The 26,151-nt window shown below is 43.8% G+C and overlaps 1 protein-coding gene across 1 annotated transcript in view; it reads left to right on the top strand.

The window, feature by feature from the left end:
* The window catches only part of LOC124776705 (rRNA methyltransferase 2, mitochondrial), a 70,966-nt gene extending 45,135 nt beyond the window's left edge, over window positions 1-25,831 (top strand). The window contains exons 3-4 of the mRNA XM_047251816.1: window positions 4,190-4,479; window positions 25,471-25,831. Of these exons, the coding sequence (XP_047107772.1) occupies window positions 4,190-4,479; window positions 25,471-25,614 (434 nt within the window). The 3' untranslated portion in view covers window positions 25,615-25,831. The remainder of the gene's footprint in view (window positions 1-4,189; window positions 4,480-25,470) is intronic.
* Window positions 25,832-26,151: the final 320 nt, after the last annotated feature.

A 26,151-nucleotide genomic window follows, 5' to 3' on the forward strand; every position in this document is an offset into this window, starting at 1 on the left:
CATGGGTGACCTTACTGGTGGCTACACTACCGCCGGCATAGCCCTCCGGATCCAGAGCAAGCAAACCTCCTCACTCGGGAGTTATTGAATTGCACCACTGATAATGTTGTGGAGATATAGACAACCAGTTGATTTATTCTGCTGCCTTTTTTGTGGTATGGGACCAAACCAACACTGTATTGTCACAAGCGTTACCCTAAATGCCGTGAGGCATGGTACAGGTTTCACACACCATTTCCGTAGCATTATTATCTTGTGACAGGCCACAGACTGCACAAACTTGACACCTTTGTTTCATTGTTTGTTCAACAACAAAAGCAGGAGCTTAACCATAAATCAATTCGGTTCTTTAAAACTTTTGGTCACTTGGAATTTGTCTATGGTGTTGAAGTGCCCTGTGTTGTCAGTGTGAAGCCCGATGCCATCCATATAGCTAGGCTCTGTGCATCCCTTGGATGTGATGCGATAAATACTTTTGAAAAACAGTTGAAGCAGTTGTGACTTCAAATAATTATCTTTTATATTTGTAGATTCTGAATGTTACATTGAACACAGGTATTTTTTGTGTTTCCACTTCTAACAGCAAATGCAAATATGTGTCTGCTAAATTGATTTTTGAATAGTAGTGGCCTCCATCTTACTTGTCCAGCAAGTCATCCAGATGCAGAACCAGATATAAATCTGTATTATCCTGTGCATTAAGTTTGACTGTGAAGCTCCCAAAAATTCATTTTTTAATGACTATCATGGGCGTTAGTCCATTGATTGACAAGGCAGGGGTGACAGCACTTACGGCATGTAATCAATCAAGTTCTGTTTTGAGAGAATCTGCATTACGAAAGTTACTGTTTGAGCATGACAAAAATGTTGCTGGACTTGGGATTATAACGGCACATGAATGAAAAATTTTGCACAGGCCGACAAAGATTCAAATAACTGCACAATACATGCAGCTCATTAAATAGAGTGGTTTATCTTGCTCATTGATTTGGAAGCTAAACAACGAAATTGCATGTAGCCGAAAAATGTTTGCAAGTATTGGGGAAGCTCTCACTAATAATGTTAGTGGTCTGTAGACATTCTTATACTTAGCTATGCTGATTTGGCCTCTTAGTAGCACTGATTGACTTCTATAAACAGTCAATTGCCACTGTGGGGCTAGGAGTGGCAGTGAGCATAGTTCGTAATGTGCATCCAGATTGATGAGTGACACGGCTGTGCCCAAGTCAGTTTGAAACTATTTTGCAGATGCTGATTTCAAGCTTACTCTTCAGCATGCCAGAACAAAATTGTTAAGGGGCACTGCCAGTGAACTACATGACACCTACTAAAATTATGGGCTGCTTATTACTGACTACTATTCTGTTGTCTACATGGCAGCCTTTTGCCAGTTTCTTTCTATTTTGGGAATTGTTGGTACTGACATGTTGCACACCCACGAGAATCATCTCATTTTTTGGATCTGTGGAACAAAATTGAATCTAATCTAATTTAATCTGACTTTCTCATTAAAGTTGCTGTAGCTAGTCTTGCTCCCTACTGAACTTGAGTCTGAAGCCCTTGCCGCTTCGGACTGACCACTACATTCCTCAATCATTTGAGGTAGTGTCATCAATGCAGTAGGCACTTGATACCCTGATGACGAAGCAGGTGTAGGATACATTGAATTCATTACACAAAAAATTGCATATACAATTAAGACCTTGGTGGTCAGCACTCTGTTAATCATACAGTTATTAGCACATTGATTAAATTACAATTAAGGTGTTGCCTTGTGTATTTGCTGACCATAAGGTTGGGTCAAAAAATCAATAGTATGATTGAATTTTATACTACTGGAGTCAGTGTGTGGCTGTAATTTTTGTGCCACTTAACACAAATAATTAAAAGAATTTTGTGAAAGAAATTTTTTTTTTTTTTTTTTTTTTTTTTTTTTTTTTACACAGGCTGTTCTTTATGTCTATTTTATTTCCATTTTGTGTATTACATCATTTCAGCTGTACAGCTACATAAATATAGGAAAAGCATAATTAGAATACAAGGTACAAAGTAACCAATGATTATAGTCACCAGAATATAAAGAGCACTTACAATATTTGACCCATTAAGCACATGTTTTGGGTTACAGTCATATAATTTCATCGGCAGAGCATCATTGGCCTGATATGCAATAAACTAAAATAAAAATTAAACATTATGTAAGTACAGATAAAATGATATGTATACAGTAGGTGAAAATGCCATAAAATAAAATGGTTTACCTCATAACCAGGGTTGAGCTTGTAGTATCTGGTTCAATACAAATGGCCAATGCAGTAAACTAGTTTCATTCAAGTAGTTTATCATGGCTCTGGATCCTGTTGCACTAAAACATTGACTGCAAGAAAACAGTAATAAAGCTTACTCAATGGTGGGATCAGCAAGATTGCAGGAAAGCATAAATAAATTTCCCAAGTCTCCTTAGACCTACCAAAACTGTCAATGACATTGATGTAGGAGATGAAACTGGGTTCTTTTATTGATCAACTTGTTGCATTAACATCATTTGTTGTTGCTGCTGCTGCTTCTCTTGTTCTTGATAATGCAACAACTGCTCTAGTTGTAACTTAATTTGCTATCAACACAATAAAAAAATAAAAATACTGTCAGGATTTGCAGAGTAAGTATTCATCAGCAACTTTTGTACCTGTGCAGATACCCAAACAATTGCGACGTTTGCCTGCTTTATTACTTCGTTGACAGCCCTTGGTGTCGACATATTGCATTGTTATACTGGCTGAAAAATGCGGGGTGGAAGTTCAACACTAATTACTGTAAATGATGTAGCTGACAGTTGCATTTCACATTTCTTTACTTTCACTGTTCACCCCCCCTCCCCAATATTACAGTTATACGGCCAGTTAGCTATTGGCAAATTTTGATAAGCCTCATTAATAGGTTGCAGGCAAACATCAGCATACTGCTACAATAGTTTACTGTTGAATATCTATGAGCAGTAAAAACCTAACCCCACAGCTCATAGTTCTTTCAGAATAATATGGCATGTATTGAACAGACATTGTCATTGTTGTAACACATGGCCTATTTGTGTTACACTTCTTTCACAGTTAAGTTGATGCATTGTTGTTGACCTAACCAGCATGCGTTTCTTGTCTGAAAATTGACTGTGGACTGACTGTCTTGGGACAAAAAATTCGACCTTTATATATCATCACAATAATAATTAATGAAACTATACATTGTTTGATGTTTAACTTACAGAAACTGCAATTAAAACATAACTCATTAAATTAACTGAATACACCAAGAAAGCGGTTCTCTTTAACAGTTTCTTCTACCGAGAGATTTAAGCTGTATTATTTGTTTAAATGATGAAATTAACAGATAAAGTTATAGAAAAGACACTTTTGACAAAATGGATAATTGCTTTGGAATTAATTAAGAGCTGGCTTTGCTAACATGTTTTCAAATAGAGCCAAATAAATACTTAAAGAATGCCAGAATTTATATTTGTTTATACATCAACAATAGAATTTAAGTTATGAAACAATCAATGATTTCACCCTTTACCAAAAGATATTAACTAGGAATAGTCAAAATAAATTAGGAAACTGATGACATACACAAAACTAAGCTCAAAGCTAGATCTGGTGTTACATTCTTTAAAACTGATGGCCAACCTTTCTCTTTTAATGAAAATGCAGATTATACTCACATATGTTAATGATAATTAGTCAAAAATAAAAAATGAATTTAAGGAGGCAGATGGCAAAACAAGAGAGAAAGTAAAAAGATCCCAGCTTACTTTGTCACACACTGCTCTAACATACAATGCGTTAAATCCCAATTGAGTCTTGTACTTTAATGAAATGCATAAAAAAAACAGTGTTGAGTTAATGAGAACACTTCAAACAGATACAGTGTAAAGTCCAGGTAATTGTAAGGTCATTTATAGGAAACAGTGTATGGAGCTAAATGATAAGAGGCATAAATTACAGTGAACTGTCTTGGCCATGAGAGTTACATTTGCAGTGGCTATATACAATGAATGCTGAAACTGTGTTAATTTAATTTGTGCTATAGAAACATGTTACACACCATATACCACAGAATTTCTCATAATTATAAAACATAACAAACAAATTTTTGTGAGGAATACTGATTTTTATATTTGTACTTTTTGTTTCAGAAGAAAAACAGCCAGTGGGACATGTAATTGCTGTGGATTGTCTGCCTATATACCCTGTCAATGGTGCAATCATTCTGGGTGGTCATGATTTCACTGAGCAAACAACTCAAAAGAAACTTACAGAACATTTGAACAACTTTGGCCCAGCTGATGTGATACTGAGTGATATGGCTCCGAATGCAACTGGAGTGCGTGTTCTGGATCAAGAGAATATATTGGTATTAGCTTATGCAGCATTCAAGTTTGCACTTACTGTCTCAAAGCCAGGATCAGCAATGCTTTTGGTTAAGGTTTGTTGTGCAATGGTTTTAATGTTACACTTTTATTTGTGATGAATGTTGAGAAGTGAAAGTCTCATATTTTTACCCATAATGTCTTACTTGTAAAACTTTCCTCACACAATGTTAATTACAAAGATATTTTCTTTTCAAAGCTATATTATGTGCAGTGGAAATAATCATTTATTATTGTGCTGTACATATCAAGAGTGGGAGCAATAAAAATTGAAAATTAAGAATGATAAGCTCGTATTATGAATAATGTAAGGCAAAATTGCACTGTATAAATTATGTTGTTTAGAGGAGATAGATACCTATCTTAAATTTCAAAGATGACAAAGCCCCACTGGCTAAAAGTGAAGAATATCTGGAATTGTAGAATGAACTGGACAGCATATAAGAGAATACCAGTTGTTGGTACTCAAAGTTGAAATGAATTTCACAAACAATAGGAAAAAGAATAACAGTGACTTCATAATCATCACAATTGGGGAAAATATAAGAATGCTGTTGTGAGTGTAAACTATCCCCTTAATTATTGTGGGACTTTATTGCGGTACTTCTGATACGACATCCTTCCAGTGTCAATTCTTGCTTCATTTATTACACACTGTTTGTAGAATTTGAGGAATGAATAGCATCATTCCATAGTGCTTAAAGAAAAAGTTTGACTTGTGAGTTTGACAAGTAGAGTGTCAAAGGCATCAGGCTGTGACTTTTTGCAGAAATCTGACCACCATTTGTCTAAAACATTTATTGAGGATAAGTAATTGTAAGCTTATTGTGAAATACACATTCTAAAGCATTAGATAAAAACTTGGATAATCATTTTACAGTGAGGTGACAAAAGTCGTCGGATAGTGATAAGCACAGTACAGATGGCAGCAGTATCATGTACACCAGGTATAAGTGGACAGTGCATTGGCAATGCTGTCATTTGTACTCAGGTGATTCATGTGAATTGATGTCTGATGTGATTACAGCTGCACGATGGGAATTAACAGACTTTGAACACGGAATGCTAGTTGGAGGGGGACACCCCATTTTGGAAATAATTAGGGAATTCAGTATTCTGTGATCCATGGTGTTAAGAATGTGCCAAGGATACCAAATTTTAGGCATTACCTCTCACTACGAACAATGCAGTGGCCATTGACCTTCGCTTAATGACTGAAAGCAGTGGTGTTTGCGTAGAGTTGTCAACACTAACAGACAAACAGCATAGTGTGAAGTAACTGCAGAAATCAATGTGGGATGCGTGACGAGCATGTCCACTAGGACAGTGCGGAGAAATTTAGTGTCGATGGGCTGTGGCAGCAGAAGACAGATGCGAGTGCCTTTGCTAACAGCATGACATTGCCTACAGTGCCTCTTCTGGGTTTGTGACCATATTGATTGCACGGTAGATTACTAGAAAACTGTAGTCTGGACAGATGAGTCCGATTTCCATTTGATAAGAGCTGATGGTAGGGTTCAAGTGTGGTGCAGACCCCACAAAGCCATGGACGAAAGTTGTCTCAACAAGGCATTGTGCAAGTTGGTGGTGGCTCCACAGTGGTATGGGCTGTGTTTATGTGAAATGGGCTGGGTCCTCCATTCCAGCTGAACCAATCATGGTTATGTTCGGCTACTTGGAGACCATTTGCAGCCATTCATGGACTTCATGTTTACAAACAATGATGGCATTTTTATGGTTGACAATGTGCCATGTCACTGGACCACAATTGTTCATGATTGGTTTGAAGGACATTCTGGATAATTCGAGTCAATGATGTGGCCATTCAGATCACCCATCATGAATTCCATAATAATGAATAATGGGAAGATCAGTTCACGCGCAGGATCCTGTACAGGCAATACTTTTGCAGTTACGGACGTCTATAGAAGTAGCATGGCTCAATATTTCTACAGGGGGCTTCCAATGACTTGTTGAGTCCATGCCACATAGAGTTCTTGGACTATGTCGGACAAAAGCAGGTCCAACACAATATTAGGAGGTATCACATGACTTTCGTTACTGCAGTGTATAAGTTCCTGCTTCCAGGCTGTCAGGTAGATGCTGGAAGTCAGAGAGTAGTGAAATATGTCCATTAATTTGGACATTAGTGGACTAGAAAATGAGGTAGTTCATTTGCATTGTAATATAATCATGTCCAGCAGCTTTCAAACAAATCTGTGCAATTGATTTCTTGCGGTATCGAAGGCTGCATAATGAAGAAAAATGTTTAGTTCACACCAACCAAGGGTTTATTCAGGGAACTGAATGTTTGTGCTGTTTTGTTGGTCAAGTAAGGGCATCAGTGTGATGAAATACTAATTTTGGACCTTGACGGGAGTTAGGGGTTCAGCTTTAGATTTGTCTATTCCTACACTCTGTAGATTTTGCCACAGGATGATGGATCTGCGAATGTCCTCAATTAATGAATGAGCATATGTAAGCAATGAGTTTTTAATTTCTTACAGGTTGAGTAGCTTGGTTCCATATTTTCTTGTTAGTGAGATAGTTGTCACAGGTCGGGTGCAGTTTTTGTGTTCTGTGAACTGTGTCTGATACTCATAAGGTGTTTAAGTCATGGTGCAGTTTGTCTCATACAGGTTTCAGAGGAGTGTGTTTATCATGTAAACTAAATGAACTCCACCCGAACATGTCATAGAGGCCCAGTGGTACTGACCAGCCACTGTGTCATCCTCAACCCACAGGCGTCACTGGATGTGGATATGGAGGGGCATGTGGTCAGCACACTGCTCTCCCAGCCATATGTCAGTTTATGAGATCGGAACCGCTAAATCTCGATAAGTAGCTCCTCAGTTTGCCTCACAAGGGCTGAGTGCACTCTGCTTGCCAACAGCACTCGGCAGACCAGATGGTCACTCGTCCAAGTGCTAGCCCAGCCTGACAGCGCTTAACTTCGGTGATCTGACAGGAACTGGTGCTACCACTGTGTCAAGGCCGTTGACTACTGAGTCAAAATTTATATTGATCTTATTTCATGCCATTGCCTCCAAAGAAATTTCATAGGCATTAGCTTAAGTTGAAACATAGTCATGTACTTAAAATTTGTAAATGTTGTTTGGATATTTTAATGAGTAATTCATAAATGTTACATCATGAACAGATATGTCTGATGCAGAGACACCGAAATGATACTTCTGCCATTTTACTGCACAAAATTCTTTATTTTATATTACTATCATGATTTTGGCCTTAAGCTATTTCAAGTACAACAGTGTTGGGTATAATTGGATTTTGTTAATGAAGTCATCATCAAGATATATTGAACTGGGTGTCCCAGAATGCAGATAAGTGCAAAGTCACAAAAATGTTCAGCAGACAGGTAGCAAACATGTTTTCAAAAAAAGAAGTTTATACAGTCGAATGACAGAAATATCGTTCAAACATTATCGCATGACTGTGGCCCCAAAAATATGAGAAGATTAACAAAGATCTCTGGAGGTTTGGTTGCAAATATGTAGATAAACATATGATTGTCTGCCATAAGGCGAGTTGGTCCAAATGGAAGCGACAAATGGTTTGAGTAGAACAGTATAAACCTGAATTTTGAAATGGAGGAAGTGTTGTTTAGAAAATTTGTGTTAATACCCCTGACTACAATATGTTTTCATACAAAAATTAAGGCCTGAAAGCACAAATTCAAAGCTGAAAACCTGTAAAACTTGTAAGGGTGTTGTTGCAGGGTAGGTTGTGTTGAGAAATAAGAAATTCAATATGTTGCACTATTTCCAAGTAAATTAGCACTGAAGTTAGCCAATCAAGCCATAGCATGTGCAAATTCAAACGACATGCCAGATGCAGTTAGTCTCAGTTGTTCTCATGGCATAGATGATATTGCACGAGACGGCTCAGCCTTTGGCTCAGCTTCAATCCTTACTACCATCCCATGTCCAATTTTTGTATCCCTCTCTTGTTTGGTTTCAGGAAAGCAAAGAACACATTTGGCTACTGTTTCTGGTGGACTGCTTGAATTTGCCCACATAATGACCATAAGGGCTAACTTCAATACTAATTAACTCAGAAATGATGCAACATATTGAATTTTTTTCTTAACAATTGTTTCTTAGTCTGCCCTGCAACATCCTTATGAGCTTTTCAGACTGTTTCTGACCACCCTGTATGTATACTGCTGTACCTTCCTCCTCTGACTGGTAAGCATTCTCGGCTTCAATCATGCCTGAACGGGAGTAAGATATGAAAGTGGAGGTTCTGAAATACCCAGTAGGATGCAGCCAATTGGACTGGTAAGGACTGCGTGTTTGCTTGGTCAAGATGCAGTGTGGAGCCATCGCGGGTTGCTTCTGGGATAATCTGGCAGGTAGACAGGACAGTTGGCTGTGGGTCACTAGCCAGCCCAACATGTTTTAGGATCTTGACTTTTGAATCTTACTCCCGTTCGAGCATGGCTGCAGCCAAAAATCCCTTCCGGGTGAAGTTGAAGTGCAGTAAAGTATTAGTCCATACTTCAACTTTTGCTTATTGAAAATGTAAAAGTTGGAGCAGGATATTAGTAATTATGATTAAAAGTAGCTCTAAGAATTGAACAGTAAGTTTACAAAACTATACTTGTAGAGCCTGTATTACCAGATGTAGTGTCTTCCGTCTAATATATTTATATGTTACAAATTTTCATTATCTTACTTCATACATAATTAGTCTCAAAAATTACACATGAAAATTAAACCTTAAAACAAAATTACAGCAATTTAACTATCCATTTTAGATAGTATGGTGGAACTACTCAAATATTGCTCACTTGCTTTTGAAGTACTTTTGACACAATGCCTGATATTTTGAATTTTCGTTTTCAGTGGCTGCAGAAGAATACTTTTTTTCATTGTGTTTCAGTTTGTAATGGAACCAATAGACTAGTGTTTCTGATCATAAGTCACGATAATTCTTCCTCCTTAACCACAGTGTAAGCCACAGAGCTGCTGCTGCTGCAATACATGATGAAGCTAGTTAGTAAGTTATTTTAGTATCCTGTGGCTCACAATTGTGACCTCTTGCTATGTTGTGGAACAAGTTAGTTCTATAATTGTATCACTCTGTTTTTTCATGCATACAGTGATTTGTACTTATTGACCCCCCTGCCCCTCTCCGCCCTGCCCCCCTCTCTCCCCCGCCCTGCCCCCCTCTCTCCCCCGCCCTGCCCCCCTCGCTCCCCCACCCTGCCCCCCTCGCTCCCCCACCCTGCCCCCCTCTCTCCCCCGCCCTGCCCCCCTCGCTCCCCCACCCTGCCCCCCTCTCTCCCCCGCCCTGCCCCCCTCGCTCCCCCACCCTGCCCCCCTCTCTCTCCCGCCCTGCCCCCCTCGCTCCCCCACCCTGCCCCCCCTCTCTCCCCCACCCTGCCCCCCTCTCTCCCCCACCCTGCCCCCCTCTATCCCCCCTGCCCGTTCAGGGGTTACAGTAGGCCTGAGGTATTCCTGCCTGTTGTAAGGGGTGACTAAAGGAGTCTCACATGTTTCGGTCTTTATGTGATGGTCCCCTGTAGAGTTTGACCTTCATTCTTCCAAATTTTTCTGAAGAGCAAGTCAATTGGGGAAGGGCGCCTTACACGGTGCATCTTGCACTGAGACCTCTCGCATCCTTCGTCAATGTGGATCTCCACTTCTGCCCATTCTCCAGCTGTTGGGCGAGGTCACCCTCCTGGGTGCATTTTCCTCCATAGACTGTGTAGTATCGTTTTTTGCGCTGATGGTGATAATGGACTTGTTTGCACTTGATATCCAGCACGGTAGCCAGTCCGTTGTGGTGGGGCCGCCATGTACCCTATTGGTTGCAGCCTCCTGACTACACAGGGATTGCTCTGCTGATGCCTGCACCGTTAACTCCCCACTTATACCAAGGAGTAGATGCCCAACACCCTGGGGCATTGGGTCTCCGGCAATGGCAATCCTGACAGGTGGCCTTTGCTGTGGTTGGGTAGCGCCCGTTGGGAGGGCCCCTGGTCGCAGTGGGTGGCATCAGGGCAGACGACACGCAAGGAAGTGTACTATGTCATCTCTTGCTGCTGGCCCAATGCCAGCAGTCTCTAAGTGGTCGAGGTCTTAGCTACAATGTGAAAAAGTATGACCCCAAATTGTTCCCCTCCCTGGCCACACCATGGGAGGAACTCCAGGCTAAGGATGGCAGTGGATCTTACTCCCCCCTGTACCTCGTACGCGAGAGCTGATGGGGCATCCTTCATGTTGACGAAGCCTCAGTTTTTTTGTGGAGCATTTAGAGGACAAGTTGGGGGAGTTGACAGGATTGTCCAAAATGCAATCAGGGTCAGTCATAATAAAAACAGCATCCTCTGCCCAATCATGGGCACTACTCGCCTGTGACAAGCTGGTGGATCTTTGTGTTTCCATCACACCAGAGTATTATATTTCACACAGATCTTCTTTTGCAGTCTGATGACGAGCTGTGTGCCAACATAGAGTGACGAGGAGTTCATTTCATCCATCACGTACATAGGGGTCCAAAGGATAATCAGTTAGCCATGGGTGCCTTCATCTTGGCCTTTGAGGATGACGCATACCCGAGAAGATAAAGTTGATGGTATACTGGTGTGATGTCAAGCCACTGATGCGATGCTTTATGTGCTGGAAGTTCGGGCATATGTCTTCCCAATGTACTTCCAGCATAATATGTGGACTCCATCACATCCCAATACTTCATGTGCCCCGCCTCCCATCTGTGTCAACTGTGGAGAGCACCATTCCCCTTGCTCACCAGACTGCAGGATTCTCCAGAAGGAACAGAAAATCGTGGAATACAAGACCCTGGACCGACTGACCTACACTGAGGCTAAGAGGAAATTTGACCTCCTGCATCCTGTACCTATGACATCTTCTTACTTCGCTGCTGTGAGAACAGTTCTAGCCCCATCCGTTCAGTCAATTCCAGTTGACTCTGAGCCGTAAGACCACACCTGCCCTCTTGATGCTGGGGGGCACTTCCCTGCCTGTTGCTTCCGCATCACCTATCTTGGGAGCACTGCCCCACCAACCATTGGGGACATTTGTCCCCACTTCTCAGCCAGAAAAGCTTAAGTCTTCTTCGGCTCCTCTCACTAGGAAGGGGTCCTTTGGGTCCCTCCCTTTCCAGGTCTCTACTAGTGGAAAAGATGACACCCACCAGTAGCTGAAGTGCCCAAAAGCAGCTGGTCATAGGGCTTCATGATTCTCCTCAGCAGGGTGTATACGACCCGGGACATCCGGGAGATCTGGGAAAAACCCGGGAATTTCTTCGTCCAGGAGAAAACCTGGAAAAATCCGGGAATTTTTTAGAATTCCGGGAACTTTTCCTTGTTTTAGTTACCAGTTAAATTTTTGTGATTTTGACCGGTAAGAACCAATACTCTAACGAAGGATATAAGTCGCAAAGGAAATGCGCCATATACAACAACAAAACACAGTGCTCATACAAGCATCTGCCAACCAAAGTGTGTCAAAGGCTTTAGGAAGAATATGCAGTGCTTCCTAACAACAAATTGCCTCCGATGAGCCTGACATGACAGCTGTTTACATTTGGTTCATTTGAGCAGTTGCGGGCAGGCTCTTGCGCATGCGCAGTTGAGTTGCCTATGAGTAGTACCTTCTCCCGCTTCTGGTTACAGATGTATGGCTAGGCGCCACTTTCTAAATTGCTCTGGTTTGGAAATATTGTAGATCCAGGGCTGATGCACAGAGCAGTCAGAGTTGTAGTGGGGAGGTGGGTAGTCTCCATGTGACCTGTGTTTACGTTTAGTGATTTTGCTGTTTCCCTTTCGTTTATTGCTCTCACATTAAATGAAAACAAAACTGATTTCTGTGGCCAGGAGCTACCAAATGAATTAAAATACATTCGCATAATTACGGAAGCTAAAATATGTTGTTAGTTTCAGGTTTTATTTCCACCTTTCTGACAGTCAAGCATTAATCACCTTGCAGAACAATGAAGTTATTTTTGTCGGTTTGCTAAAGAAATTAGGCTTGTATTAATCTTTTGCACTGAGGCAGTCAATTTATTTGAAACGAAGTGTTTAATTTCACACTGTTGGCTAGTATCAACTGTTCGCTGCATTTCAAGTGCATGTTTTCCATCTTCTAGCTCGTATGGCATTATGCCATAATAAGTAACCAAACGTGAGATAATACAGTACTGGTACTCAAGAAAATTTACATCCGAATCTGCACATACGATTGTGCGCTTTAAGCCGAATTATGCATTTTAGTATAGTTCACGAAATTCCGATGCTCCTGAAGTATCCTTTGATGTCTTGTTTCTGTTATGACATAATGCAAGATCTTTTAATATTTTACACATATGAACATGCGGGCTTCCTGCGTCATTGTAACTGTGCAGGCGCGGTGACGCCTGTTATCTGGCGCTCTCTGGCGACTGCCGAAACGAACCAATTTCTAACAGGTCACGGGAAATTGCGAATGGTGGTTTGAAAAGTGTTACTTTCAAAGTAAATTTCCTTTGACGCAAGATGAACTATGTGCGAGAATGTATGATGAATTTCTTAAGTCACAGAGCGTTTGACTCTCATTTAAAAATAAACTCTTTGAGGACAACCATCTAGAAGAATTCCAAGCCCAGAAGATCAGACATTTACGTCATTATTAAAAATTTTACTGGCACATATGTGTGATGTATCTTAAAGTGTAACACGCACAAAATGATCGTCATTATATGTGGAAGCTTAGCTTCTCTTGCAGCTTATTAATCTTAGAGACCAGTATTATTTGTGAAAGCTTTGTTTTTCTTCTAGCAAAACTATGTATATTAATTTAAACCATTAACTTTTCTTTTTGTGTGTTTGTGCTACTTAAGAGTGATCTTGCTATCGGTTGACTACACTACGTGTCCTGTGCTGTCATCAAGTGCTGAGATCACGTGACATGAGCTATGACTGGCTTGCAAAAGCGCGTCGCAATCTCTAATTCATTGCTTCGGAAATATCATGCAGTGTTTGGTAGAATTCGAATTTATACCTCCGTAAAATGAAGAAATGCAGTGTACATGTTGCTGCACATCAAAGATCTTTCCAAAACTTGTTTTTTTCCCCCTGTGTTTCGTTTTCTAAAGTGCCGGCAAATTCTACGTCTGTGTAGAAAACCATAAACATTCTAAGGATTGATAAGTTTTACAGTGCCGAGGAAAAGTATACTGTTATTTAACACGGAAAAAGTGTATTTTCAACCAGGAAATCCGGGAAAAATCTGGGAATTTTTTTTCCTTGTCCACGTATACACCCTGCTCAGTCCTGGTGACTGAATCAAAGAAGCCCTCCCAGCCAGAGAAACCTAAGCAGCAGTGAGAGAAATCTCAAAAGAAGACCCCCAAGAACAAGGAAATTGCAGTGGCGCTCACACAACCACTATCTATAAGCCCTGCGTCTGAGGATGAGGTGGAGATACTGGCATCCATTGAGGACCTAGATCTCGCTGGACCCTCAGACACAATGGACATAGACTACTCAGGAACTAAGTTGGTGGCAGCAGGTGACCCTGATTCGTATACTGCCTCATGATAATGTCATCCTCCAGTGGAATTGCTGCGGTTTTTCCACCATATGGCTGAGCTGTGGCAACTGTTAAGCTTTACACCTGCTTTCTGCATTGCCCTCCAGGAAACCTGGTTCCCGGCAATGCAGAAAGCAAGTGTAAAGCTTAACAGTTGCCACAGCTCAGCCATATGGTTGGAAAAAACCGCAGCAATTCCACTGGAGGATGACATTATCATGAGGCAGTATACGAATCAGGGTCACCTGCTGCCACCAACTTAGTTCCTGAGTAGTCTATGTCCATTGTGTCTGAGGGTCCAGCGAGATCTAGGTCCTCAGTGGATGCCAGTATCTCCACCTCATCCTCAGACACAGGGATATAATAGAGTGTCAGGTGGAGTTTGTGTCTATGTCCTGAACTCAGTCTGTAGTGAACCTGTGCCCCTTGACACTCCTCTTGAAATTGTGTCTGTCATTATAAGGACGACACAGGAAATAACTGTCTGCAATGTATATCTTCCTCCAGATAGTGTGGTATCCTGAACGTCTTGGTTGCACTGATTCATCAACTCCTTAAACATTTTCTACTTTTGGTAGATTTTAATGCCCATAACCCCTTGTGACATGGTACCATGCTTACTGGTCGAGGTAGAGAGGTCAAAGATTTACTGTCTCAGCTCGACCTCTGCCTCCTAAATACTGGGGTTTCCAGACATTTTAGTGTGGTTCATGGCATTTACTTCGCCATTGATTTATCAATTTGCAGCCCAGGACTTCTCCCATCTGTCCACTGGAGCGTCCAAGATGATTTGTGTGGTAGTGACCACTTCCCTCTCTTCTTGTTACTCCCCAGTGTCATGCCCAAGGATGCCTACCTGGATGGGCTCTAAACAAGACAGATTGTGAAGCTTTCACGTCTGCTGTCACCATTGACTCTCCCCCCCACATGGTACCATCGATGTTGTGGGTCACTAGAATGATCATTTCTGCGGCAGAAAACGCGATCCCTTGTTCTCTAGGGTGCCCCCAGCGAAAGACAGTATCTTGGTGGTACTGAGCATTGGGAGGCTCTACAGCAGCATAAGCAGCATCCATCTATGGAGCACCTAGTAGCTTTTAAATGGCTCCATGCCTGCATTAGCCAGCTTCTAAAAAGACAGAAACAGGAGTGTTGGGAGAGGTATGTCTTGACCATTGGGTGCCATGCATCACCTTCCCAAGTCTGGATGAAGATCAGACGTGTTTTTGGGTACCAACCCCCAAGTGCCCCTGGTGTTACCATCGATGGTGTGTTATCTACCGACACAAATGTGAGCACTTTGCTGAGCTCTATGCTCGAGCCTCTGCGTCTGAGGATTACTCCCCAGCGTTTTGCACTCTCAAACAGCACATGGAAGGGAAAGTCCTCTTGTTCACTACATGCCACAGTAAATCATATAATGCCCCATTTACAGAGTGGGAGCTCCTCAGCCCCCTTGCACATTGCCCCAACGCAGCTCCTTGGCCAGATCGGATCCACAGCCAGATGATTAAACATCTCTCATCTGACTACAAGCGACATATCCTCATCATATTCAACCGGATCTGGTGTGATGGCATCTTTCTATCCCAATGGTGGGAGAGCACCATCATTCCGGTGCTCAAACCCAGTAAAAACATGCTTGATGTGGATTGCTATTGGCCCATCAGCCTCACCGTTCTTTGTAAGCTGCTGGACCGTATGGTATGTCGGCAGTTGGGTTGGGTATTGGAGTCATGCAGCCTACTGGTTCCATGCCAGGGCAGTTTTTGCCAGGGTCACTCTACCACAGATAATCTTGTGTCCCTCGAGTCTGCCTTCTGAGCAGCCTTTTCCAGATGCAAAACACCTAGTTGCCGTCTTTTGTGATTTACGAAAAGCTTATGACATGACCTGGCGATATCATATCCTTGCCGCGTTGTGTGAGTGGTGTCTCTGGTGCCTGCTCCTGATTTTTATCCAAAATGTCCTGTCACTCCATACCAGGAGAATGGGGTCCTGCAGGGCTCTGTATTGAGTGTATCTCTACTTTAGTGGCCATTAACATCCTAGCAGCAGCTGTAGGACCGTCTGTCTCACCTTCTCTGTATGCAGACGACTTCTGTATTTCGTACTGCTGCTCCAGTACTGGTATTGCTGAGCGACGCCCACAGGAAGCCATCCACAAGTCACAGTCGTGGGCTGTAGCCCACGGCTTCCGGTTTTCAGCTGCAAAGTCGTGTGTCATGCACTTCTATCGGTGTCGTACCGTTCATCCGGAACCAGAACTTTACCTTAATGATGATCCACTCACTGCAGTAGAAACATATCGATTCTTAGGACTGGTTTTTGATGCCCGATTGTCTTGGCTTCCTCGCCTCTGTCAGCTTAAGCGGAAGTGCTGGCAAAACCTCAATGCTATCCACTGCCTGAGCAACACCAACTGGGGTGCAGATCGCTATACACTGCTGCAGCTCTACAGAGCCCTTGTTAAATCCCACCTTGACTATGGGAGTATGGTTTATGGTTCAGCGGCACCCTCACCATTGCTTTTACTCAATCCAGTGCACCACTGTGGTGTTCGACTAGCAACGGTAGCTTTTAGGACAAGTCCTGTGACCAGTGTCCTGGTGGAGGCCGGAGTCCCTCCAGTGAAGGTTAGACGTGCACAACTGCCCACCATTCACGTTGCACACATTCATAATTCTCCTGTGCATCCGAATTACTGTCTCATTTTCCCAACCACCACAATTCATCTCCCACATCGGCGGCCCAGGTCAGGGCTCACAATTGCGGTTCACGTCTGATTGCTTCTGTCTGAACTAGAGTCCTTTCCTTTACCACTTCCATTTGAGGTCCAGTCACATATGTCTCCATGGTGTAAACCTCGACCGAAGCTTTGCCAGGACATTTTGAATGGCCCTAAGGACTCAGTTACCCACCGTGGCTCTCCGCTGCCACTTCCCCTTGATTCTTGACATCTTCTGGGGCTCTGAAGAGGTTTACACCAATGGCTCGATGGCTGATGGTCATGTTGGCTTTGCCTACATTCAAGGAGGCCATATTGAACAGCATTCCTTGCCCGATGGCTGCAGTGTTTTCACTGCAGAGCTGATGGCTACATTTCGTTCTCTTGAACACATCCATTCATGCCCTGGGGAGTCATTTCTTCCCTGTACTGACTCCTTGAGCAGCCTGCAAGCTATCGACCAGTGCTACCCTTGTCATCCTTTGGTAGCGACCATCCAAGGAGTCCGTCTATGCTCTGGAACAATCCAGTCATTTAGTGGTGTTTGTGTGGACCCCAGATCACGTTGGAATCCCAGGCAACGAACTTGCTGACAGGCTACACAGAAACTGCTTATGGAGATCAGCATTCCAATAATTGACCTGAGTTCATTATTATGCCCCAAGGTTTTTCAGCTTTGAGAGACGGAATGACGTATTCTCAGTACACACAACAAACTACGTGCCATTGAGGAGACTGCGAATGTATGGAAGGCCTCCATGCGGGCCTCTCGCAGGGACTCTGTGGTTCTCTGCCGGCTCCGCATCATTGGTCACACTTGGTCGACCCACAGCTACCTCCTGTGCTGTGAAGACCCACCTCAGTGTCGGTGCGGCACCTGGTTGACAGCGGCCCATATTCTTTTGCACTGCCCTAGCTTGGCTGCCCTGAGAGATCACCTTCGGTTACTGGACTCGTTATCATTAATTTTAGCAGACAACGCCTCATCGGCTGATTTGGTTTTACATTTTATACGTGAGGGTGGGTTTTATCATTTGATCTAAATTTTAGTGCATGTCCTTTGTCCCTCAGTGTCCTCCACCCTAGTGCTTTTAGGGTGGAGGTTTTAATGTGTTGCAGAGTGGCTGGCTTATTCTTTTATTTTCATAGATAGCCAACCTGCTCTCCTCTTTTACTTTCTTCTATCTGTGTTTTTCTTGTCCTATCATGTTCCTTGCAGTGTTCGTTGCTCTTCTGTCTTTCTTGTGGTTTTTCCTTCCTTTCAGTATTGTGTTGTATGTCTTGTTTGTTTTATTCTTTCCCTTGTGGAATTGTTACAATAGGAAAAAGGGACCATTGACCAAGCAGTTTGGTCCCTTCCCCCCCCTCCCCCTTTCAAACAAACCTACCAGCCAACCAACCAACCAACCCACTCCCCCCAGGGGACTCGCCACTCTTTGGTGGGTTCATGCTTGGCTACCATGGGGCCCCTACCTTTGCAGCATTTTTCCCCCATCTGTGCTGCATATCTATATCATATGTCTTACATCATCATATATATTATATCATTATTATGTTATATCATATATCCTCATGCTATTCTTTTCCCCTTCACCTGGGGAACATGTCTGGGATGTTATTGGGAATGTTCTGCATTGTCTGTTGCTGATGTACGAGCAGTCTCACTTTTGTTTTTCGCTCTCTTTTCCTTTCTTTGTTTCCCTTCTCCTCTCATTCCTCTGCTTCAGCGTTCCAGGTCCCTCTTTTTCTTCTTCCTCCCTGTGCGCTCCTGAAGGCCGACCCATGCCTCTGACGTGTAACTGGTGACCGGGTGCATTGTCATTCCCTGCCCCGTGTCGACAGGTAGGGTTTGCACATACACCCTGGTACAGGCCAGGCCCAGGGAGGGGTGATTGCCTGAGCTGCAACCCTCCCAAATTGCTGATTGGTCCATCTGTCAGATGTTTGGGAGGTGTGACCTGAGATGTGAACAATCGCCTAAGGCGGGTGCGCCCTCTTGTGAAGGGAGCCCCCAGTTGGAAGGAGCATGCCACTGGAGACACTGGCAATCATGGGGGATTTTCTCACAATGCGTCAATCATCTTCCCAATCAACGTCTATGAAATGTAAATGTAATTAGGCTACTGATTCAGAGACCCTTCCCACTGCACGACAGTTCCTCAAGGTCTCATGTACTGAAGACAGTCAGTCCTTTGCTACAGTAAATCTGTTTGTTATTCAGAAAGGTGCTGATGCAATTGCTGACCCTGTGAAATCCTGCTCTCGTTTATGGAATGCCACTTTGCTTTTGGAGACTGCTTCTGATTCTCAAGAGCAACTGCTTGCTTCCTTGCTTCTCCAAGGCTACCCTGTTCATGTTGAGGCCCATGGAATCTTCAGTTCTTCCCGTGGTGTAATTTACACCAGGCTGCTCAATGGTCTAACAGAGGCAGAAATCCAGTCTTACCTCTCTGATCAGGGTGCCATTGCTGTCCATTGTGGAATGAAAAAGGTAGATTCCTCCTTAGTGCCCGCCCATGCTCTTTTCCTCACCTTTGATAGAGTGGTGCTGCCATCAGAGATCAAAGCAGGCCATGAAATTATCACAGTCTGGCCGTACATTCCAAACCCAATACGCTGCTACCAGTGTCATCGTTTCAACCACACTAGAACGTCTTGTTGACACCCAGCCAAATGTGTAACCTGTGGTAGGGATGCACATGAGGGCTATTGTCTGCCTCCTTTTCCCCGCTGTATCAACTGCAGTGGCAGCCCTGCCGCCTCCTCTTGGAATTGCCCTGTGTATCTTGATGAGCTGGCTGTCCAAGAGATTCGGGTGAAGGAAAAAGTGCCTTATCCAGTAGCTTGCAAGTTACTGGCTGGTCGCAAACCCTGTGTTCTCCTGCCTGGCACTTGTAGTTCTGTTCTTGTTACCCCTCGTTACATGAAGGACATGGCCATGCTGACATGCAGCCTCAAATTCAGCTCTGAGGTTGTGAAATCGCCATTGTCAAGATAGCATCACCATCCCCCCATCCCGCTGTGCAACAAACTGTCAAACTCTCTCTCAAGGGTCGAAGCCACCAGCTACACAACCAGTAGGCAGGAAAGGACAGAAGTACTCGCATGAAGGCTTCCTCTGTGCCTCCAGCCAAACAACACCAGAGTCTTCCTCTAACCGGAAAGGCTCAAAGAAGTCCACCAAAGGCAAACGGTCTTCTCCTTCGCCAACTCTAAGATCCTGTTCAACGGTGTCACCATGTGGTACCTTAGCCGGGCCAGCCTCTGTCTCACTGGTGCGCACCATCAACCATTTTTCAGCGTTGGACTCCACGGACCGACCTCACAACCAAGCGGATGCTTCTGTGGACCCCATGGAGCAGGATCCTGCTGCTTCTGTGCCCTGTAGTAGCAACTCTCCACCAGCTGGCCACTTTTTAAGGCTGACTGGCAGCTTTACTCCTCCCTGGCAACCATCGCAGAACAAGATATCCTCAGTTGCAACGTTATCCTTACTGCTGCAGAACGTTCCATTCCTCACACTTCCTCATTACCACACCAAGTCCCAGTTCCTTGGTGGACTGAGGTGTGCCGCGACGCAGTTCACACATGGAGATGTGCTCTCCACCCTACACTGTAAAACTGCCTTCATTAGAAACAGATGCATGCAAAGTGTCATCGAGTTCTTCGGGATAGCAAAAGAGCTAGTTGGATTTCATTCACAAGTTCTTTTAACAGTTCCATCCCTTCCTCTGTCATGTGGGCCAACCTCCGACGGCTCTCTAGAACCAAGCTCCATTCCCCCATTTCTGCCCTGACAGTAGGTGCCGATGACATCATGGATCCTGTTGGTATCTCCAACACCTTGGCCCACCATTTTGCGGATGTTTTGAGCTCTTCTCACTATCACCCTGCGTTTATCCATCGGAAATGAGTGGAGGAAGCTCGGGCAATACTCTTCTCTTCTCACAATCGTGAGTGCTACAATGCTGCCTTCACTATGAGGGAGCTAGATCATGCTCTCAGTTCATCTCGGTCATTCGCCCCAGGACAGGACGCTATCCACATTCAGATGTTGCAGCACCTCTCTCTTGTGGGCAAGCACTTTCTGCTCAACACATTCAACTGCATCTGGGCTGAGGGCACATTTCCTGGACGCTGGCATGAAGCCACAGTCATACCCATACCTAAACCCGATAAGGACAAGAGCTTTCCTTCTAACTACTGCCCCATCTCTCTTACCAGTATCATTTGCAAGGTGATGTAACATATGATTGCTGCCCGGCTGGTATGATGGCTTGAGTCTCGCAATTTACTAACAAATGCACAGTGTGGATTTAGAGCACGGGGTTCTGCAGTTGACCATCTTGTTACTTTGTCCATCCCTGGCATGGATAGTTTTTTGCATGAATCCCAGACTGGTCGTATTTTTCGATTTGGATTAGGCCTAAGACACCAGCTGGAGAACACATATCCTCCGTATTCTTCCATGGCCACCTGCCCTGTTTCCTTCAGGCATTTTTACAAGACTGAGTTTTCAAGGTGCATGTGGGTTTTGCCTTGTTGGACACCTTTATCCAGGAAAACTGTGCTTCAGGGATCCGTCCTGATTGTCATTCTCTTTGCTATCACCATTGGGCCTGTCTCCCACCGGGCATCTCTAGCTCCATTTTTGTTGACGAGTTTGCCATTTATTGCAGTTCTCCACATACCTGTCTCACTGAGGGGCATCTTCAACAGTGTCTTGATCGTCTTTACTCCTGGAGCATCAACAATGGCTTTCACTTCTCCACTGACAAACCCGTCTCTATGAATTTCGGGCGACGCAAGTGGTTTGGCCCACCATCTTTACATCTTGGGCCCGTTGCCCTTCAGCTCGTAGAAACTACAAAATTCCTGGGGCTCATGCTCAATAGGAAAAACTCTTGGTCCTCCCATGTATCTTACCTGGCAGCCCGCTGTACATGGTTCCTGAATGTCCTATGTGTCCTCATTGGTACTTCCTGGGGAGCTGATTGTACCACCCTCCTCCATTTGTACCGGTCCCTTGTCCATTCAAAACTGGACTATGGGTGTTTTTGTTTATGCATCTGCATGCCCATCCCTCTTAAGCCGTCTCAACACTATCCACCATCATGGCATCTGTGTGGCCACAGGCACCTTTTACACCAGCTTGGTTGAGACTGTGAATGCTGAAGCTGCTGAACTACCCCTGTCCTACTGCCATGACTTTCTCCTCAGCAGGTATGCATGCCATTTCTCATGCGTGGCCACCCATCCTATCCTCCTCCTCTGATGATTGCTTTGATCGTCAGTATGGGACTCGTGCTGCTTCTCTGTTACCCCCTGGAGTCTGCTTTCTGCACTTGCTATGGCGACTTGACTTCACACTACCTGCACCTTTCTCGGTGGGTGTGAACCATTCACCACCTTGGCTTTGTGAAGTAGCCCATGTTAACTCCGGCCTTCATTCGCTTTCTAAGGACACTACTCCAGCCTTGGTCTATCGCCTTGAGTTTCACCACCATTGCATGGAACTTCGCGATAGTACCTTTGTATATGGTGATGGGTCTCAGACTGACCGTGGGGTCGCTTGTGCCTTCATCGTTGTCACTTGTGTCTTTCGATATCGGCTTCCGGCACACTCCTCAGTATTTACAGCTGAGCTCTTCGCCTTGTATCAGGCCACTGAGTACATCTGACGACACAGCCTTTTCAGTTGGTTCTCTGCTCAGACTCACTCAGTGCCCTTCAAAGTCTGTGTGCATTGTGCATTGTACACCTCCCATCCCATAGTGCAACGGGTCCAGGAAAACACTGCTCACTCTTGGTGCAGCCAGTGTGTTGTTTATGTGCGTTCCAGGTCGTGTCGGTCTGCCAGGAAACAAGGCTGCTGACGCTGCTGCCAGGGCTGCAGTCCTTGTACATCAGCCCGAGAATACCTATATTCCCTCCAATGATCTCTGTGCTGCCGTCTGTTAGAAGGTGGTGTTGCTTTGGCATTGCCGATGGTCCTCCCTTCACAGGAATAAGCTCCGGCTTATTAAGCCTCTCCCAGCAGCTTACACGACCTCCTCTCGGCCCTCCCGCTGGGAGGAGGTTATTTTAAATCGGCTGTGTATTGGGCACTGCCTTTTTAGCCATCGTCATTTGCTAAGTGGTGCTACCCCACCACTTTCTACACATTGCACTCAAGTTTTAACTGTCTGCCACATCCTGATGGACTGTCCATTTCTTAACCTTTTACATTCCTGTGTGGGTTTGCCATCTGAGTTGTTGGCTGTTTTAGCAAATATGGCAAAGGCTATTTAATTCTTACTTTTGGACCTCCATTTCTGTTTGGTATCTTCTTTAGCCCTTTTTCCAAGTGCTGGTTTTTAGCTGTCTTCTATTACATCAACTGGGACTGACGTGTAGTCTTTGTGTTCTTTAGTTTTGACTTGGGCGCATATGACCCCAGTTGTTTTTGCGCCCCAGAGCAAAACAAAATCAAACCCCCTCCTACTCTCCCCCACTCCCACTCCTGCTCCCCCTTACCACTCCTGTCCCCACCACTTCCGACCCCCCACCACTCCCGCCCCCCCACCACTCCCGCCCCCCACCACACCTGCTCCCCCCCCCACCACCACCACCACTCCAGCTCCCCCACCACCACCACCATCACCACTCCCGCTCCCCCACCACCACCACCACCACCACCACTCCCACCACCACCACCACCACCACCACCACCACCACCACCACTCCCACTCCCCCACCACCACCAACACCACCACCACTCCCACTTCACCACCACCACCACCACTCCCGCTCCCCCCACCACCACTCCCCCCACCACCACTCCCACTCCCGCTCCCCCCACCACCACTCCCACTCCCCCCACCACCACTCCCACTCCCGCTCCACCCACCACCACTCCCACTCCCCCCACCACCACTCCCACTCCCGCTCCACCCACCACCACTCCCACTCCCCTGCCTCTCGCACTCCCCACTCCCCCTCCCTTCCCCCCACTCCCACTCCCCCGTCTCTCGCACTCCCTTTTTATAATGTTTTGTGAACATTGGCAGTCTGGCAATGTTTGAGCCTCATTGCACAGTCACCTTAAGATATCTTTGCAACGATAAGATTGTCTTTGCTTCACTGGATACCAGAGTTTAAAAAATTAGAAGAAATGCTCAAAAATATATTATAAATAACACATTTAACAAACTGCTATACATTCACTGCAGCAGCAAGAACCATATAAAGTGGGGAAAAATGTGCAAGTTTTGTGCGTTTAGTTCAAATATATTGTGGGTCACACTAAATAAGTATTCAGAAAAAGAGGTAATGAATTGGGTGGACAATTATGCCATGGTGTAGCAATTCTGTCAAAAGGTGTCCTAGAGAACAATGCGGTAAATTCAACAGTGATCATTATCCTGCAGACAGTTGAATGAAAATAAATAGGAGACTGTTTGTTTTCTTTTCAAATAAATATATAATGTACTGAAATTTGTAAAATGTTGGTAGCTTTCATTGTATTATTGATAATGAAAGCAATCTCTTTTGTCACTTATTAATTGTAATGTTGCTCAAACACAATAATAGAAAACTGTTATAAGTTCTGTGTTCAAAAAAATCATTCATGGAATAAAATTTTGCCAACTCACAGGTGCGTAAACTGAAAATTCGGAATAAATCTTATGAAGATGGAAAGCTACTGTTGATAAAATCTAGGACATAGGATAAAAGTTCATAGGCTTCCATGGATGGTGTCATTGTGGGTAAAATAATTTTGGATATTGGGACGCATGATTTTAAACTACTGAAACAACTAAACTGCTGGCATTTTGAACAATTTTCTGCAGTCCTTTCTTGCCTTCCAGTCAGCCACCATGGTAGCACATGCAGTAGCATACTGTACAGTCACCTTCTCCATAACAACCTCTTCATATTGTCCAGTGACATCTCAGATTTGTGATTTCAGTAGCCATCAAATAACAAAAAATGGCAGTAACATAAAGGAAGACAATCAGTAGCGTACAGCAATGATCCGTCATGAATAGGACCGCTGCAAGTCAGATGAGACATTGGCAGTTTAGTTGTTTTAGTAGTTTACAGTGACGCAGCCCAATACCCAAAATTAGGTTATCCATAAAGGACATATGATCTTCGGTGTTCTGGCTACATCCTGTACTGAATATGCAATATAACTGACACCTTCCTGAGAAACAGTATAATGAAGGCTTTTGCCAGGGCAATGGGGAAAAAGGGAGGGAATGAAAATTGGGGTTTACAGACTGCCAATGATGAGTTTGGCTCTCAAGCTCAGAATGAGCAAAGATGGTGAAGAAAACTTTTGCTTCAGGCGATACAGAGAAACCATGGATACTTAAAATCAGGATGTCTGGACAGTGATTTGAATCTTTCTTCTGAATGTTATACCTGCCAAGTCACTTGGTAGTAGTTCATTCTAGTTTTAAATAGACAGGGACACGAATGTGCAGAACAGTTGCTGTGTATTACTAACATTAATTAGTAGTAGACTTTTAGGATATTGCTGTACTCGTAAATGATGATTTTTCTGAAAACCGAATATAGCTTTAGCAGTATATATATTCCAGACACAGCATATACGTGGAACTTTGTGTACTTTGTTCTTTTGTGAAATTCTGGTATTTTATTCCATGTTTTTGTTCCAGGAAAGCCACACTCATTAATGATGAATTTGAGTACTCTGAACTGTTGTAAAGGCTTATGTGCAGACAGTGTTTCTAATATTTATGGTTTTCTTTCAGATATGGGATGGAGGTGGTGTGCCCTCACTTTGTACTGATCTGAACAGATATTATGAGTCTGTGAAGGTAGTCAAACCAGCAGCAAGTCGAACTGATTCTGCAGAGAAATTCATTCTTGCTAGAGGGTTTAAGAAGTCTGTATAAAGTGGTGAATTATATTTATTACTAAAATGATCCTAAGATTGTGCCAGAATGGAACTTCTCTTTGACTCCCTCTGTAATCGCTGTAGTATGTTTTACTAATTACCACATAACTTTCCAATTGTGTAGTTACATTTCTGGTTATGGAAAAATCAATACTGTTGTAATTCTCTGTTAACAGTTTGTACCAGAATAAAATTGATTTTTTTTAAAATCCTTAGATATGTCAGAACATCAGACTATTTGTGTGCAAAACTTTCCAGTTAATCATATCAAGTTTTTACTTTAAGTATGGTACTTTGCAGTGTAATGTAACGATCATGACTTCGATCAGAGAAAAGTGTGGACATACGAAATGAAGCAACATGTCTGTGTCAATCTACAGTTCCCATTTTCTGGTCTTTTCTGATCTCCAGATTATCTCCCCCTGCGGGTCTGGGGGTAAGAATAGGCCCGAGGTATTCCTGCCTTCATAAGAAGCCACTAAAAGGAGTTTCACAGGTTTAGGCCATTATGTGATAGGGTTTGACCTCAATTCTT

The sequence above is a fragment of the Schistocerca piceifrons genome, chromosome 2, assembly GCF_021461385.2.
Source record: "Schistocerca piceifrons isolate TAMUIC-IGC-003096 chromosome 2, iqSchPice1.1, whole genome shotgun sequence".
In the NCBI taxonomy this organism is placed as follows: domain Eukaryota; kingdom Metazoa; phylum Arthropoda; class Insecta; order Orthoptera; family Acrididae; genus Schistocerca; species Schistocerca piceifrons.